Genomic DNA, 18,618 nt, shown 5'->3' on the forward strand with positions numbered 1-18,618 from the left:
CATGTTTTTACTTGTATTCAATTTAAATTCTCATAGTTTATTGGGTTGTTTTCGTATATAAAAAAGAAATAATGGTGTTTGTTTTGGAATAAGAACGAAAATCAAAATATTGAATTTCAATTAAAACCAATATTATCTATTTATATATTCAACAATTACAAAAAGTTAAGTTATTAATGAAATATTTTTATAAAAAAATTGCAAGTTATACTTAAATTACAATAGAAAAATGCGAGTATGAAAATTAATATGATTAGGCTTAAACATGGAAAAGTAAAGGTCCAGTTGTTAAAACTAGAAAAGGGCAAGGTATTCTATTAAAAAAATATAAATTTATAACTTAAAATATTGCAGCATTCAGATTTTTTTTTTTTTTTTTATATGTTCAATTTATAACATTATGTAATCAATTCTTAAATGTTATAAATTGAACTTATAAAAAAAAAAAATCTGAATGCTGCAATATTTTAAGTTATAAATTTATATTTTTACTAGAATACTTTGTCCTTTTCGTTTCCAGGTTTAATAACTAGTTTTTTACTTTTCCATGTTTAAGCTTAACCATATTACTTTTCATGCTTGCATTTTTCTATTGTAATCCATGATTTTTTTCCAGGCTTCCAATAAGTTCACTTGTTCTTTGCTTAATTTCAGTTTTATTTTCTTGACTCATAAACACATGTAATAACAATGTATGGCACTTGTCTGCTTTCAATACCCCCCCCCCCAATTATCTCCCTTTCATGCTTTCATTCTGTTTCACTTGTTACTTCTCTTTTCGAATTAGTAGTAATAGTAGTCGCTGAAGTGACATGGTTGCTATGGAAACCAATCATAAAAAACGTCGCTCACCTCTACATATTTTTACAATTTTTGAACACTAGAAAATTCATAACTTTTGTTTTACTGAACGAAAATTGAAAAAATATTTTTCACTATAGCTGAGAAGGTGATCTATAAACTAATAATTGTTTGAAATTGGTCAAAAAATGAGTGAGTGGTGAAGCTTTAAAGCAGTTCTAAATGACTAAAACTGCTACTTAACCATATGTTCAAACACGGTAGTGTTTGAATGATAAACAATTATGATAGGCAGGAGGGAGGCTAATCGTGAAGTTAGGCAGTAATTGCAGATCGCCTGATCATGACGTTTTATGTAATAATTTTACTAATTTTGTTTTTTAATTAAAATTCAATTTTGTGACTTTTGATTTTTTTTTTTTTTAACAAGTGCTGAAATAATTTTGTGAAATGACATTTGAAATATACTTTTATCGATTAATAAATGCTACTTCATATTCCATGGCCCTTTTTTTTTCTTTTATTTCTTAAATTTGAGACATTTGTTATTAATAACTTTAATCTATTCATATTCATGTAATAAATATTGTAAGAAAATTTGTCATGTCTTTATTTTGTTAGGTACAGGGTGACCCCAAAAATACAAAAGCTAAATGGAGACCATCTAGAACATATGCTGTAGAATGGAGAGAAAAAGGCCAAAGACCCTAGTGATGTTTTGAATATAATAAACTAGTTATGACCAATGTTTCATTTCATTTGAACAAAACACTAAGAAACAACACCTAATTAGAGTTGGGGCCCGTTTTTTTTGGGGGGGGGGTCACCCTGTATATGTAAATAAAGTAATGTAATAATTGCTCTTTTTTTCTCCTATAAAATATCCTGTAATATTTTAATACTCATGCTTGAAAATAGATTTCTTTTCAGGAATCTGGAGAGAAACCAGAGACCATGTCCAGTAAGGATGCTGCCATGTTTCCTATCATAGCCAGCTGTACTCTCTTTGGTATATACATGATTTTCAAGGTAAGTTAAACAAAATCAGAATTTTCTTCATTTTATTCTGATTAGGTGATTTGATTTGCTGAATCAATGAGTATGATTTGACCGGGTTTGATCTTAGCTTCACTTATTGAACTAAAGAAGGGAAGATGTCTGATTAGTTAGTTTGGTATTGAAATTTAGTAGTTCCTGACAAACTCTTATTAAAAGAAACCATTAAAAATCTTGGCTGCAGCACCAAAATAAATTTACAGGTTGCTAGTTTTTGCACGTTATTTTATTATTGCTTCTTTTAGTTCAATTTTGATCATTGCAGATTAGACAGGTGAAAGCAATCATCCCTACTCATGAGCAACCCATCAGAATAAAAGATCAAAAAGCCCTACAATCTCTTGTAATGTGCTGATCCTCAAAAGAAGCGACCAACAATTTATAACTAAAATGTGTACCATTTTTTTATTTTTTTTTGTGTTTGACTTTCTGGCTGCTCCATATATGTAGCATCCATGGTTGAGATTGGATCCAAGGATCTGTAGAGTTTGATTAATGTAGTTTTGATAATAACTTGGTCACTATGTGTTAGAACTTTGATTAATTGAATTGCCTTGTGGCATTTTGAAATCAAACTCTCAATCATATATACCAGAAATACAAACGTTACCTCGATAAAAAAAAAAAAATAAAATAAAAATAAAAACATAAGACAAAACAAATGTACAACCACTGCAAATTCTTGGTACATTCGAAACCAAACCATCAGTAGCCAAAGAAAGAACAAATAAAAGATAATGGAGCAACCCTTACAAAACAAGACCAAGACCTCTACATCACAAAATAAAATTTTAAATTTATGGATGTTGACAGAAACATCAACAAACCAAGGAAAGGAAATATAAACCATGGCAAACAAAATACTACAATGGAACACAAGAGGCAGAAAAATTTATATATATATATATATAGGGTAAAATGTGTGTTTGTATATCTCACAAAAACCTCTGACAGATACGTCGAAACCAGTATCGTTTTTAACCCTTGATCTTTCAGGCCACAAATATCAAAAAATTCACTGAAAACGTTAATTCCGTCACTCTAAACTGGGCAGTTTTGTATGGGGGTCTGGGTCTGTTTTTTCGCCAAGATTTTCACAAGTCATCGTCTCCTTTCGATTGACTAGCCTTAATTTCAACATTTGCGACTTCCAGTTTGCCATGGAGGCATCGGCTAAGACTTTTTTTTTCCTTCCCGTTACAGGTTCAAGCCTGCTTCCTACTACCACTTTTTTAACACCTCTCTCCATCCAAATTGCCTACTGTTATTTTGATGGGGGGGGGGGGGCTTACTACACCGCCACATCGACACACACAGCAATGCTGGGTACCCCCTCTAGTCTTGAATAAATAATACTCATCAAAATTTTCTGTTCTGTAATAATCTGCTTACAAGAAACTCCCCTAAAAGAGAATGATGCAATTAATATAAGCCATTCATCATACAAGTATATAAACAAAAAAAAAAAAAATCAAACATGACCATTGGTGGATCATCATTACTTATCAATAAAAATATTCCACACAGCAAAGTAAACTTAAATACAAATATGCAAGTGATTGCAATAACCAGAACACTACACAAAACAATAACCTTTTTGTCCACTACACATACTACCAAATTAAACAGAACTAAATGATTTAATTCAATAACTACCAAAACTTTTCATTATTGAAACCATACTAAACCAATTATGCTTACTCAATAACAGAACACATACTGACATCCAGTAACAGATACTCTTAGTAGTAGATTTAACAATATGCAGGCCAATTGTATGCATGAATTATAGATGGAGAACCTATGACAAAACCTGCAGAAGCAGCCACTTCCCTATTATGCTAGAAAATGAGAACCCAAAACTAGATGACAATGTTGGAACTTACAAAAAGCAAGCAAACTGGAAAAATTTCTAAATCTTCTGTTAGTACAAACTAATACCAGAAGATATTACATATTTCAGCAATACCCTCCTTTCCACTACAAAGGCGAACATACAAAAAAAAATCCCCACTTCCTCAAAATTCAATCTATGGTTCATCAAAGAATATCCAAAAGCTGTGATAACAAAGTGCTAACCTAAGAAAATTCAAGAATAACTCAACAAAGGAAAATTTGGGCTTGTACAAAAACAGCAGAGCAAAAGCACAAAAAACCCCTCAAAGAATCAAAAAGAACACCTGGAGAAACTATGTATCAAATATAAACATGAATATCAAAATCAAGAATGTGGGAGATGGTCAAGAAAATACTAGGTAAGAACAAGGACACAATCGAACACCTCACCAAAAATGGGGAAACCTTGCAACAGACTAAATTTTCAATAAATTCCTCATGAAAAAAAATTAAGAAAAAAAAAAACATAACGTAAAAAGAAAAACAAAAATGTACAATCATTCAATAGAACAGAATTAAAAGAAGCAAGATATAAATATCATGATGCAGCAGTTGAAAATCCATTACCATAACAGTTTAAAAAAAAAAAAAAAAAAAAATGGAAGCAAGCTATAGTGATCCCAGCATCCAAATTTTGTCTGAGTAAGACCTTCAAAAGAATGATTATTAATGAGAAACTAACATGGTATATGGAAATCAAAAAACCTGATTACAGAACATGTCCAGTTTCATGAAAAAAGCCCTATTAATCACCTAATTAGACTTGAAACATAAGTCAAGCATTTGTCAAGAAGGAACATCTGATAGCAATCTTTTTAACATTGAAAAAGCATACAACACTGCGTGGAAGTAGGGCATTAAAAAATACCTACTTTGGACTTGAAGATACCATTCATCTGCAATTTCTTAAATGGTAGACACTTTCAACTATGTGTTTGTTCAAAAAAGAACAAGAAATGGATGCATCTTAAAGCATTGTCTTTTACCCCTTTTCAATATAAAAACAAACTAATAAATACTGGAGTCTCCTGCACTCTACATTGATGATTTGTTTATACTATTGATCAAAATATTTACCCACAGCCAAACTAAATTAAATTTAAAAAATTGTCCAGAAAAAATGGATTTGAATTCTCAAACTCCGAACAATCCATCATGACACCGGACCATAATAATGTCTGCTGTTGATAAACGCAAATACTTGGATATCATATGATAGAAAACTGACCTTTTTTATACCTGGCATAAAATATCTAAAACAAAATGCCACAAGGCAATTCAATTAATCAAAGTTCTAGCACATAGTGACCAAAGTATTATAAAAACTACATTACTCTACAGATCCTTAGATCCAATCTCGGCCATATATGACGCAGCCAGAAAGTCACATATATAAAAAGAAAACAATTAACTATGGTACACCACTAAGGATTAAAATTGGCTTTAAAAGTCTTCAAAGCCTTCCTGGTAAAAAATCTTTACTCAGAGGCTAATAAACTGCCGTTAACATTAAGACAAAAAAAAAAAAGCTAGCATTAAAGCTCTCCTTATGTCCCAATCCAGCATACTAATGTTTTCCATCGACAATACATAAACCTTTTCAACAAAAAAACGTACTACCATACCATACAGCCTTCGTATAACCTCACAGAAGCCCAAATAGAATACAACAAAAATCCATGAATCTACTAAATCAAAAATCTCTACTTTGAAATGATTAAATAACTATACCTAATATTAAAACTGAGAGTACTCTAAAACCAAAAATCCTTTTAACTTTCAATGAAGAACTGCTCAATATTCAAAATACATGAATTATTTACAAATTTATACCGATGAAGACTTCGCAGCATATATGGCCATTCATAAAAAAATTAACTCTCCAATATTGGTCATTGATTTGGCATTAAATATAGCATCCAATGAACACCAAAAAAATCTCATACTTACAAACTCTTTATCAGTATTGATATTCCTAAAGGAATAAAAAATTAAAAAAAAAAAAAAACAGCCCCCCCCCACCACCACCACCACACACACACCTGATTATAAAACTACTAAACAGGATAAACACATTAGCGGTGAATTATTTTCTGTTGGATCCCTAACCATATCGGTATCTACAGGAATAAAAAGGCTGATAAAACTGCAAAAGTCATTACAACTAAGCCCTACGACAGGAAAATCCCTTGATTTTAAAACATCAAATAAATACATATCTTCAAAAAGTGTAGGAATCGTGGAACTCCTGTATAGTCAATAATTAAACCCAGTGACACAAACCATCAGAATAAGAGATACCAATAAAAGTATGTCAAAGAGGTGCTAATGACTAGACTTTAAATAAGACAGACCTATGCCACTCCCTCATACTTCTTGAAAGGGGGAGAAGTATCGATTTGTAAACTATGCTAAAAACTCTACACAGTTCATTATTTACTGACAGTGTGTATAGACTTTGAGCAGATCAGAGTGAGACGCAACAAAGAACACTAAACCAGATCTCAAACAAAATATTTATATTTCTAAAAACTATATGGCAAGATATAAGCAGAAGGTTTTTTCTGAAACGGTAGTAACATTTAACTTCCATTTACCATACTGTTTCAGCATTAGATCAACCATAAGGGGCTGATATGCTGTAAAATAAACAAAACCGTTTTGTTTTTGTTTACTTGACTTTTTATCATGTGAGAATGTTAATTTTATTTACTGTAAATAGTTATACTTGGCCTTTTCTTTTTCTCCCATGTCTGCTTTTCTTTAATGTTTTTGTTGTTTTTGTTTCAGGTATTCTCAAAAGAATACATCAATCTACTGCTGACTGTCTATTTCTTTGCTCTTGGTGTGTTGGCATTGGCACATATAAACAGGTATTTCTTTCCCTATATATGTATACGCACACCTGTATATATAATACGCACCATATCCTACATATAATATTTTGATTGCCGAAATTCCTCTCTGGCCCAAATTACAGTAGGTTTGCAATAACGGGCCACATACAATTTTATTACATCTAAACTATTATCCACCATCTTCTGTAACTTATTTGTTATAATAAAATACTACATTCTATCCTTCGAGAAGCGTCATCACAATGGCTCACACCTTGTAGGAAGTAGTTATTCATTTATTACATTGCCTTACAGATCACTTTCATTTCGGCATAAACGACAAGGCATGTTAACACAAACTTACCGGTTTCACCGACCAGCAAGCAAGCTACCAAGGAAACAAATATACACGGAGATACATGCTTATATACATACATAGTGAGGGAGGGACATTATATACGAGACGGAGAGAGAATGAGAGGGAGGGACAGATAGAGATACAGAAGGTTGGAGAGAGAAAGATCACTTCTGTACTAATTTATTTGGGTCACTAATTCATTTATGCCTAGCAAAACGTTGTTATAAGCATCATTTCGAAGACAGTAAATGACACTTTCACGGTGGCCCAAGATGACAAAACTGTTTACTTTGTCTTCACCTCCTTTTCCATTTAGCATTGCGCGTTCAAGCCTTGACATTGCCAGTAACTTTTTTCTTGTTTTCCTTTTTTCATTTGCTCAACCCGGTACTAGATGCTATTTGCACTTTTCCATACGGGTTGCTTAAGTTTTTAAAAAATTTTTCACCTGCGGGCTCGCAAGAGTAATAACTACGACTATGACAAGAGAATATTCTTTTCATTATTTTGACTCTAGAGTATATATTGGTTAATATCTTATGTTTTTAGATAGTGATGTGGTTTTCTGTTGATTAACTGTTGGATATATACTCAAGTCAAAAACCGTGAAAAGAATATTTTGTCACAGCCCTAGTAATAACTAATATTAAATGTTTGGCTTCTATTCATAAACCTACGTAGGTCGCAAACCAAGGTGCAATTGTAGTTTGCTTTTATGTATAAATGAAAGATACCCTAGTCTAATTAAGATACTTTTAATTGTTTAAATGTAAATACATCACAAACCTAATTTGCTGTGAAATATTTCTTTCAAAAAAATATATGACCAATCACTCCTCCACTCACAAAACCGGTTGTTTATTCTGAAAGCCGTTCTTAACAGGAGGTTGGTGGTGTCCATTCTGACAGTCATTCTTAATGTGAAGAGGTTGGTGTTTGGGCTACAGCAACAACAGAAGTACTTGATTTTTTTTTTTTTTTTTTTTACGCGGCATACCAATGCCGGTTAAGAGGTCTTGCTAGTTATTTAAATATTTTTGATTATCATCCACATTCGTATACATTTCCATTTGAACATTTTAAAACTCCTCAAATCTCTAATTAAATATTTAGAATTTAAAAAGAATGAATCGATACTTGTATTGGAATCAGGAATTTAGAACAAAATAGGTAATTGTATCAGAAAAATTTTGAAATCATCCCATCACTAAATTTCGGATGAAAAATTACTACAGTGTCAAAGGCAAAATAAGTTACTTTTCTATTTACATGGATAAGTTTTTATTTAACTTATTTTAAAGTTTGTTTTTTTTAAATAAGCAATGTACAGCACCTTACTGTTGCAAAAGACAAGATGAGTTTCTCTTAAATGAGAAAAAAAATTATAATGAAGAAAAGGTCTACAGAAAAAGAGTCACTTAAAATGGAGTCGTTTTATTTTTAAACAAGAAATAAGACACTTGTACAGAATCCTACCTATATGAAAAAAAGCAAATAAAAATCTAGAAATGTCACTAAATCTGGTATTTTGATTGAAAGAAAAATGTCTGAGCATTGTTTTTTTTTTTTTTTCTTTAAATATTATTATAAGTCATTTTAAGTTATTTTATTTTAAGCATTTAAACTCGAAATAAACCAGTTAAATATGTAAACACTAATTAAAAACTAACCAACATGGCTGTCTTTTTAGCTGCTTCATTTTGAAGCAAAAAGTGTTGGCTTTGTTGATGGAAAAAGCAAAATGCTGTGATCCAAAACAAAATGAATTAGAATCGAAAACTTGGAGTAAAATAAAAACTGAAGCCACACTAAGAAAAAAAAAAAAAAAACATGAAAAATATTTTATTTACAAAAACTATTGTGCTCACTTAGGAAATTTTTTGTTTTATTCATTATACTAGCAGAGCACCCAGTAGTGCTCAGTTGTAAAATATGCTTTAATATATTTTAATTTATGCAGATTTCATATTTATTATTATAGAGCCAATTCTCTTGTACAACCTCACTTCTAGATCTGTTTCTGACCACAGTTCCTGATGATTGTGTAACGAATGCTCATAGCCAATGCTCGGGAATGCTGATCATGCTGTGATAATCGTAGAAATCACCCAAAGCTGAAGATCCATTGCTCAAAACGACAAGGTATAAGAAGGCTGAGTGGTGAGCCATCGGGGAATCTCATCAGATGGTCCATGTGGAAATAGCTTTTCTGGTTCTGCAGAAGTGTGCACTGACTGGTTTAAAGCAGCAATTGGAGCACATGTTCCCACACAGAAGTTCTATAGAAAATCCCACTCTCCCCAATGGTTTACTTCTGCTTGCGTACCTGCCATTGCTCATTGCATGCATACTGCAGATTTATCCGACATAACTCCTGTACAAACAGACAAGTATATAGAAGCTAGAAGTAATTGTAAAGAAGCAATAGCAACAACTAAGGATATACTAAAACCACCAGAAAACACATTGAAGCACAGAAATTAGGAACTCATGATTTCTGGAAAATCTACAACAGTGTAGTAAATAATGGGCAATCAATCATGAGATGGCTTGCATGGCAACCGAGAAGGCTAACGTACTTGCCAGTTGGTTTGCCTCAAACTCTACATTGGACCCAGCAAACCACTCCCTCCATGATTTTCCTTTGTGGACAGAAACCACACTAGATCACCCCTTTTTAAGTGCATGATATCATAAAAACCTAGACACCTCAATAGCATGTGGACCTGATCTCATCTTGGCTGTACTATTTAAAAAAAATGCTCTGCTGAAGTTGCTCCAGTTCTCTCCAAACTTTTCAACAAATGCCTTAACGAATCTTGCTTTCCTGACTGCTGGAAAACTGCTTCTGTGATACTAGTTTACAAGAATTCTGGTGAAAAAAAACTGATCCATTAAATTTTCGCCCCATTAGCCTCCTTCCCTCTTTTCACCAAGATATTTGAGTCCATAATTAATCAAGCTCTAGTCCACCACCTGCTAAACTATGACTGACCAACACTATGGATTTAAGCAAGCCCGTTCTACCGTAGTTATTGTAACTGTAATCTCTGAACATATATACCATGCACTGAATAAAGCAGGGGAAAATAGGGTAGTAGCCCTAGATATATCTAAGGCTTTTGTATGGCACAATGATCTTATGAAAATCAGATCTTATCGTATTACTAGACGAATACTTAATTAAATCCTTCTTAAATAAGTGAAGAATCCAGGTTGTCCTTGATGATCATACATCAAAATGATATAAAATGCAGGTCGATCCTTGGATCTTTATTATTTCTGATATTCAAAAATAACCTCCATGATAAAGTTATTTCTGAGATCGGTATATATATTTGCTGATGACACCAATCTCTATAACAGACACGTGAAGAAAACGAATGAGCCCATATCTAAGGCAGTGGTGGAAACTATAGAAGACCTCCAGTCAGTAGTTGAATGGGGTCGAAAATGGATGGTGACATTCAATGCTGCCAAGAGTAAGCTTGTTTCCTTTAATAATTACAAGAAACCTTCTAAATCACCCAATAGCTATGGTTAACAATAAATTACCTGAAAGTACTTTGTTTAAACTCGGCTTAACATTCACAGGGAACAAGAGTTGTAACAGATACATCAAGGTCATTGTCGCGGCTTGTGCAAGGAAGGTGGACTCTCTCTACCATGCTAGAAAGTTACTTAAGCCTGAAAGTATCCTGTATCTTTACAAGGCCACAATTCACCCATTTATGGAGTATTTTTGTCATATTTGAGCTGGTGCATCTGTTACCAGTCTCTCACTCCTAGACAGGGTTCAAAAGAGTCGCCAACCTAATAGGTCCCAAAATGTCAACCAGGCTTCAGCTTCTCTCCCATCGACAGAATTTTGCGTAAAAAGTAGAGGAAGACCTCCAATCTGTAGTGGAATGACTAAGCTTGCTTTCTTCAATAATTACATGAAACCTTCTCAATCACTAATAGCTATGGCTAAAGATACATTACCTGAAAGTACTTTTTTCAAACTCCTCAGCTTAATGCTCACAGGGAACATGAGTTGGAACAGATACATTGAGAGCATTGCTAGGGCTGCTGCGAGGAAGGTGGGCTCTCTATACTATGCTGGAAAGTTACTTACGCCTGAAAGTATCCTGTACCTCTACAAGGCCACTATTCGCCCATGTATGGAGTATTGTCACATTTGAGCTGGTGCATCTGCTACTAGTCTCTCGCTCCTGGACAGGGTTCAAAAGAGTCGCCAACCTGATAAGAACTGAACTGTTCTCTAGGCTTTAACCTCTGTTCCATTGATGAAATGTTACATCCCTCTGCCTGTTCTAGTATTTTAATGATGGATGCTCTGACAAACTACAAGCCCTTGTATCCCCTCAACATAAACACCCTCGACAAACCCGACATGCATCAAAGTCCCATCCCTACACAGATGTCAGAAACTCTTCTACTCTAATAGTTTCTTCCCTAGAACTGCTAGACTTTGGAATTTCCTTCTGGGTTCCTGCTTCCTAAACTGTCATGCAAAAGTTCAAGTGTAATGTAAACAGACATCTTGCTGCAAAACTCCCTACATAGTATCCCTGCAATTATGTCCCAAATAGGAGCTCCCTACATCAAAGTGGCACTGTGCCTTTTCTGGTGTAAATATGCAAAAAAAAAAATTTTAATAAAAATGACTTTGTTGCCAATTAAGTTTTTTGGTTTATTATATCATTGTTTATGCATCAAAGTTTGTTTTGAAAACTTTAATTTTGTTTGAAGAAAGCCTTGAAAAACCTTAAAAATGAACATTGAAAATTTGTACGAAACGTGTGTGTTATACAGACTTGAAAAGTTCTTGAATTTTCACTTTTTGCCTTGAAAAGGCTTTATTTCTATTATGTTGAAAGTCCTTGAAAAACTTTGAGAATTGTATTAAAATTGTACAAGGTGGTAAAAGTGGTTACTGCCAGAAATAAAATTACCTCCACCCTCTCTACAAAAAAAAAAAAATACTTGAGCTTACGGGACTCTCCAATGCCTCCACCCCTCCCTACTCCCAAAAAAACCCCAAAAACCTGATAATTTAAAATGGACAAGACTGCAGCTATCTTGGTTGGAAATTTAAGTTTATAAAGAATTAATATTTGAGATGAAATAAAAAGCATTTAAAACTATTTAAAAGCATCAAATGATGTAGGTAGGTTACAAAGTAACTGTTATTGGCTGTTGGAACATTTATTTGTATATATGATTATTTACCACTTTTTCGAATTGCTGTGGATTATAAAACAAACCCCAAATTTTGATTTGAAAACTTGCATTTTTGTCTGGAGAAGGCTGTGAAAAACTTTGAAACGTTCTTGAAAATCTGTACAAACCCCGAGATATATATATATATATATATGGCAGAATTGGTATAGATTTCTATAGGCTTTGAAAACTGAATTTCTTTGTATTTGATGATATGCATTGTGCAAGTATAGGGTAGTTAAAACGGAATAGCGAGCGTTTTTTTTTTTGGGGGGGGGGGCAAAGGATAAGCCTCAAGGTACGTGAACCGGTTGATGGTCTGACTATAGGCAATGACAACATGCTTGTGCCGATCATTAGAAGTTACTAGAACCTATGCTCTCCAGAGAGTGAGAGGGTTTGATAACACCATCTTTTAGGTTATGAATTTGGGATTGTATAAACTGCTCATGGATCAGTGTCTTCTGGATTTTGTAGCAATAGGCTTGCAACCAGGCGATAAATGTTCGCATAGTGGTGGAGAAACAAGATCGGTTGCCATTACAGCGCATACAGAGGAGGTATCTTTGTGACCCCCTCTCTCCGCAAGGGTATTTCTGCCATTTGGGTGTAGTTTGAGAAAGTCATGGCTAAGAGAAGAAAGATTTGAAAGTTTGAAACACTGGTAGGTAAACCTCTTATGTTGCATAGTAGTGACCTATTGTACTGCTTGATAAGGCTGTGGGCGCCATTGATATTTTCCTACTAGAAGTTTGTCGGCCAGTTGTACTTATGGATGATGTTCTATGATATATAGCTTTCTGAGCTACCAGTATCAACAAGAGCCTCCAGGATTATTAGATTCACTGAAAGTGTAATTATGGCTTTCGACAATCAGGTGGTTCAGCGGTTACAACGAATGTGATTGTTGATTCACAAGCAGAAGTCATCTTAGGGGAGTGATTTGATCGGAAGACTAGTTGAAAATGTCCCCTCGTGCCACAGCTTCTACAGACCACATCACTGGCGGAGTATTTAATTTGTGGATGTCATCGATTACCGCAGATGAAACACTTTTCTCCCGCTGCAGCCAAAACATTTTTGGAAGTACAAGAAATCTCACAAGTCACTGATGGTTCAGCAGTGGCACGACATGGTGTGAGGTTGATATTAGATTCAGCTTGTTTCTGTGCTGTTTCTAGAGAACAAGCTAAGTAAGAAGCATCTTTTAAATTACTAAGAATCATTGTCGAATTGTACGAAAGCAAATACCTGTTATGGAGAGCATCACAAACTGCTTTGTCACAATGTTCTTCAGCCGTTACTGCCTCAAAGCGATAATCTGCAGTAAGCGAATCTAGCTTCTGCAAAAAATCATCAATCATTTCACCAGACTCCTGCTTAGAGGTTGCAAAAAAAATAGACAGACTGGGGTTTAGCGATGGCTGATTCATATGAGTCACAATTTGCTATTAATTTGTGCACTGGATGGGAGATGTAGTTGGTAAGAAAGTCTTGTTGGCTAGTTGGCAGACAATCGATTGACCTCGGAAATTGTTGAGTGTACATAGCCAATGTGTCCAATGGTCTGTGGAATCAGGCGCTGAAGAGTTACTATTGAAATACTGTGGCTTCAGAAATTGGTCCATTTTCTGATTAGATTCTAAATGAATAAATTGTAATGATTTAGAACACTGAAAGACGAATGAAAACCAGTTAATAAGAATCTCAAATCACCAGTATGCATACTGAAATAGAATGAAAAATTGCTAAGATTTTACAAAGTAACAATGCTAATATGACAGTTTATTGTTGATCTTTCTTTTTCAGGCAATTTATTTTTAAAAATATTCTGTTTCTTTTTATAATCAAAAACTTATGTTTTCCAAATAATAATAATAAATACTTTATTGTTGTAATCTAGTTTGAACATACACAAATGTTTTATAAACTAGCAGTTCAGCCCGACTTTGCTCTGGCCCTATGTACTATTCGTAAATGCTCTACGTGTGAATACATTTTTGTGTAAGATTTTGAATGTTTAGACCAAAATTTCTCTGAGTAATTTTGTAGAAACTGCAGAGGTCAATTTTTTTTAAAACTTTGACCCCAATTTTGACTCCTTAACATTTATTTTGGTCTCAAATCAAAATATAAAGTTTTACCAATGTCCAAGTTAACCACATCTAAAATTGTAAGTCTTTAGACCCAAAATTGGAGGAGGAATTTGGTGGAATTTGCAAAGGTCAACTCTTTCAACTTTGACCTTTTGGCGGCCAAATTTTCGCTCCAGAACTGATTAAAATGCTTGCTGCATGTCTGAATAGCTGTTATGTATAAATTTCAAATGTTTAGACCCAAAATTGGCTTGCTAGTTTGCTAGACACTGCAAAGGTCAAATCTTTAACTTTGACTCCTTGGCAGCTCAAATTTTCGACCCAAACCAATTAAAAAGCTTGCCCCATCTCTGAATATCCTTTATTTAAAATTTTAAATGTTTAGACCAGAAATTTGCTGAGTAATTTGGTAGAGACCGCAGAGGTCAAAATTTTTAAAACTTTGATCCCAATTTTGACCCTTTAACATTTATTGAGGTGGGGGCTCAAATCAAATTAAAAAGTTTGATCCATGTCCAAGTAACCTAGATTTAAAATTTCAAGTGTTTAGACCCAAAATTGGTGGAGGAGTTTAGTAGAGTTTTAAAAGGTCAAATTGTTGAACTTTGACCCCTTGACAGCCAAATTTCTGTCCGAAAACCGATTAAAAATGCTCCCAAATCTCAATACTCCTTATGTCAAATCTCGAGTCTCTAGACCAAAAATTGACAGTTATTTGGTAGGGAAATATACATACACACACATATTCACTTATATTTCACTTAGATATATAGATTTTTGTATCATGGCACACACAAAAAAAATCTTGTTATCAGTGCTTGTAACCATTTCTATCAATACGTACATAAAGTGTACAACCAATTCTTTTCAAATTTTAAGACAAAATAAATATATTGGCTAATAAATACTATTTTAAACAAAGTTTCTATCTTTACTTAGCTTTGTACTACAAAACCTCAACTTTGAAATGTTCTTTTAACTGAAAAGATGCCCATGTTTCGTTCAAATTCTGTGGCAAAAACAATTCTTTTCCCTGATTGACTAAAAAATATGAAACTTCAACTGTTAGAATTTTTGTATAGTATGTTTATGTAAACAAACCCCCCGAACCACATAGATGAAAAAAGTCGTCTAATACTAGCAGGCATGCTATGCCGGCATATTTTGTTTTTTAATAGTTGGATTTAAATAGCGATTTCTTGGAATATACAAATCGCAACAAAAATATTCAAATATCATTTTAAAGAAAAAATTTTTTTGTGAATCAAGTTATAAGTTTTATTTTGGACATAAGAGAAATTTACTGATTTAAGGACTGTTAGATTAAGTAGTAGTGTGTGCCTTGTCTAGCACTACGTTTTCTGGTATTGCTAGTTAAAAGTAAAATTCATAGTGTAAGTTTTTCTAGTTAATATTAATTGATCTGTTTTTTCCTTAAACAAATAATTTAAGTTGTTGATTCTTGTTTAGAAAGTTCAAAATTGGCGTGAAAATCATGATGTAGCACAAGAGTTAGAAAGTGGGATTTGAAAAGTCAGCATTCTATAACGAGCTCTCTGGCCTGCAAAAAAAAAAAAAATGCCTGGGCAGCCCTACCGGCATTCTCTGCTAGGTGATTAGCAATAAGCCAATTCCTTTTCAAAGGGAGTAAGGCAAAGCCAGGAAGGGTGACCCTAGAACCTATCTCGGGGAAACAAAGCCTGGAAGGGTGAACCCAAGATATATCTCAGGGGAAACAAGTCATTTCAACAATGGCCTAGATTTTGTTGGCCTTGGTGTTGCAGTAACAATTGTAAGTTTATTGTGCTGAAATTTTTCTTGAATCGTAAGCATTGATTTTAAAGATGTGATTCTTAATTCTGTTGCATAGTATTTTTAATTTAATCCTCCGATTCTAGAATCCAAGTCTACCTTTTGCCATGCAGTAGAGCAATGTTTTATGCCCCCTCCCCCTCCCTCATTTTTCAGCGACCAAATTGAAAAACCTCAGTTTTAGGCCTACCTTTTATGTTGGACAAAACAGACCTTCAATAATTTTGAAGTTGTTAAAAGATTTTGCATCAACATTGACAGAGTACAACTGATGCCAAGTCTTTGAGATATTGATGTGACAAAGTGTCTTTGCTCTCGACTTTTGCTTTTTAGCTTGAATTTAACACCTTTATTACAGCACAGTGTTTTTTTTTTTTTTGTTTTTTTTTTTTCTCTCAATAGATACATGAAATTTTTTATGATATTGCAACCTAGTTATAATGCATTTTCTGCAGATTACTTGGAAACCATTAATTACTGGAGATTTCTCAGTGCCACATTTTGATTTCTTGCACAAAAGTACACTTATATGCCACATTTCATCGTTTTATCTTGTTTTAACAAAGATATAGTATTTTTACTGTAAAAGTAATATAAAAATGGCAAAATGTATATGCTCTTAAAGAGGGAAAAATATCCAAACGTGCAAGGCACAAATATAGTCCTAACTTCCTTATTGTTAATCAGATTTAAAAACATTTCTTTCTTGGAACATCAAGTTCTTTCTATGCATGCCATTATTGAGATATTTTAAGCAATTTCAATTTTTTTAATGCATATTAGTATTTTAATTTGGATTAAAGTCACAACTTGTATTTAAATACAAACTGATCAGAGTAAATATATTAGTAAGTCTGGATGTTTATAAAATTATTTCCAAATGCATTAGTACGATATATTTTCAAATTTGTCAGCGCAAAGATTAAATCCAATAAAATTTTACTCTGTTCTCATCACATTGAATTTAGCTTGACTTCCGATATGAATGGCAGAAAAGGCATGTGATATCTTTGAAATTGTCACAGGTGTTACAACATGTGTTGAGCCATCTGTTACAAAAATAACGCTTCTGCTAAAGACCTTGTGACAAATGGTTAATCCAATTATTCCTTTTGGATTTTGTTTGTGTTTCATGATTTGTAGATTCATTTTTTTTATTTGCAAAATCTTTTTGACAATTTCCTGATCTTTTTGACTCTGGTCCTGCAATTTTGGTTTTCTGATGATGAAAAGCATCAAGATTTGGATTCTGCCTAAATTTTGTGCGATCGAGAAAGAATGCTCTACTATATATTCTTGTAGTTGTTTGGATCTAGCAATTCTTTGACACTTTGTTTAAAATTATCACGTTATTCGATTAGTGATGTATTTAATTAGTTTATTTTATTTTTTTAATTTAAGAATAGGATGTGGCTCTCCTGGAAATGATTTCATCACTCTTAACAAATTTCATCATTTGTATATATTGTTCTCGTAAAAAAAAAAAAAATCTATCATTATGATACGGGGAGAAGACGCCTTAGAGACAAATCTTTTCAAGACAAGGCGTTTTCTCCCTGTATCATAACGATAGATTTATTTTAGTCGTTCATTTCTTTTTTTTTTTTTCTCTTCACCCCCGATAATTTTATTTTATTTTAATCGCTCCCCACTTTTAAATTCGTTTCCCCGTTAGTAATATATATAAACCAAAAAGAAAAAAAAAAAAAAACTCGATTTGGCCTTAGAATAGGTTTTACCCTCTCTTTTCAAACCATTTTTTATTTATTTATTTATTTTTTTTTTTTTTAATATTTTCCCTCCGTCCTACTTCTTACCATGGATACAAAAAAAACTCAGTCTTCCCTTTTCATAGCTATAATAAAGTTTTGTACCCCCCCCCCCCCCAAAAAAAAAAAAATTAAAAAATAATTATATATATATTGAAATTAAAAATTTTCAACCCATCAGTCTTCAGAAAAATCCAGATATTTTTTATTTTTACATGCCATGCTGATTGTAATGCCCTGCACATCCTCAGATGTTGAGGTTTGTCTGATTTGGTGTGAAGTATTTTTTGTCCTGCACTTGTCTGGTTTTTTGAATTCCAATATGAAAGCGTTTTTTTTAAATAGTTGATTTTTCTATTTTGACACCCATGTGCACGACCTGTGCTTCACACTAAATCGGATTTTTAAAACCGATCTTCAACATCTGAGAATGTGCCAGGCACATGAAAAAAAAAATATCTTGATTTTCCTGAAGAAGACTTATGGTTTGAAAATTCAATTTTAATATATTTATTAAAAAAAAGAATCTCCACTTGTCTAGTCTTTAAACCATTAAATTTTGAATTCCAATATCAAAGTGCTTTTTTAAATAATGAATTTTCTATTTATATTATTTCTATTGCAAAACAAAAAGCCGACTAATTCAATAAACTTAGAAAAGTCCTTTTTTTAAAAGTAGCTTTCTCAAAATGCTAAAGATTAATTTTTAAATTCTTTTATTTGAACTAATTTGTTAACATTGATCCTGGTGGGTGAACACTTGAGAA

General features: G+C 33.1%; 1 protein-coding gene across 3 annotated transcripts in view; it reads left to right on the forward strand.

Moving 5' to 3' along the window:
• The window catches only part of LOC145255659 (signal peptide peptidase-like), a 123,893-nt gene that overhangs the window by 72,062 nt on the left and 33,213 nt on the right, over positions 1-18,618 (forward strand). For 2 of the 3 annotated variants that reach the window (XM_080114230.1, XM_080114215.1), the window contains 2 exons: positions 1,720-1,830; positions 6,544-6,626. In XM_080114230.1, coding sequence (XP_079970356.1) covers positions 1,756-1,830; positions 6,544-6,626 — 158 coding nt within the window. In that variant the 5' untranslated portion in view covers positions 1,720-1,755. The remainder of the gene's footprint in view (positions 1-1,719; positions 1,831-6,543; positions 6,627-18,618) is intronic. The other variant, XM_080114224.1, reaches the window with a different exon arrangement.

This window comes from Euprymna scolopes, chromosome 3 (genome assembly GCF_053919585.1).
Source record: "Euprymna scolopes isolate OS-2025 chromosome 3, ASM5391958v1, whole genome shotgun sequence".
Classification (NCBI taxonomy): domain Eukaryota; kingdom Metazoa; phylum Mollusca; class Cephalopoda; order Sepiida; family Sepiolidae; genus Euprymna; species Euprymna scolopes.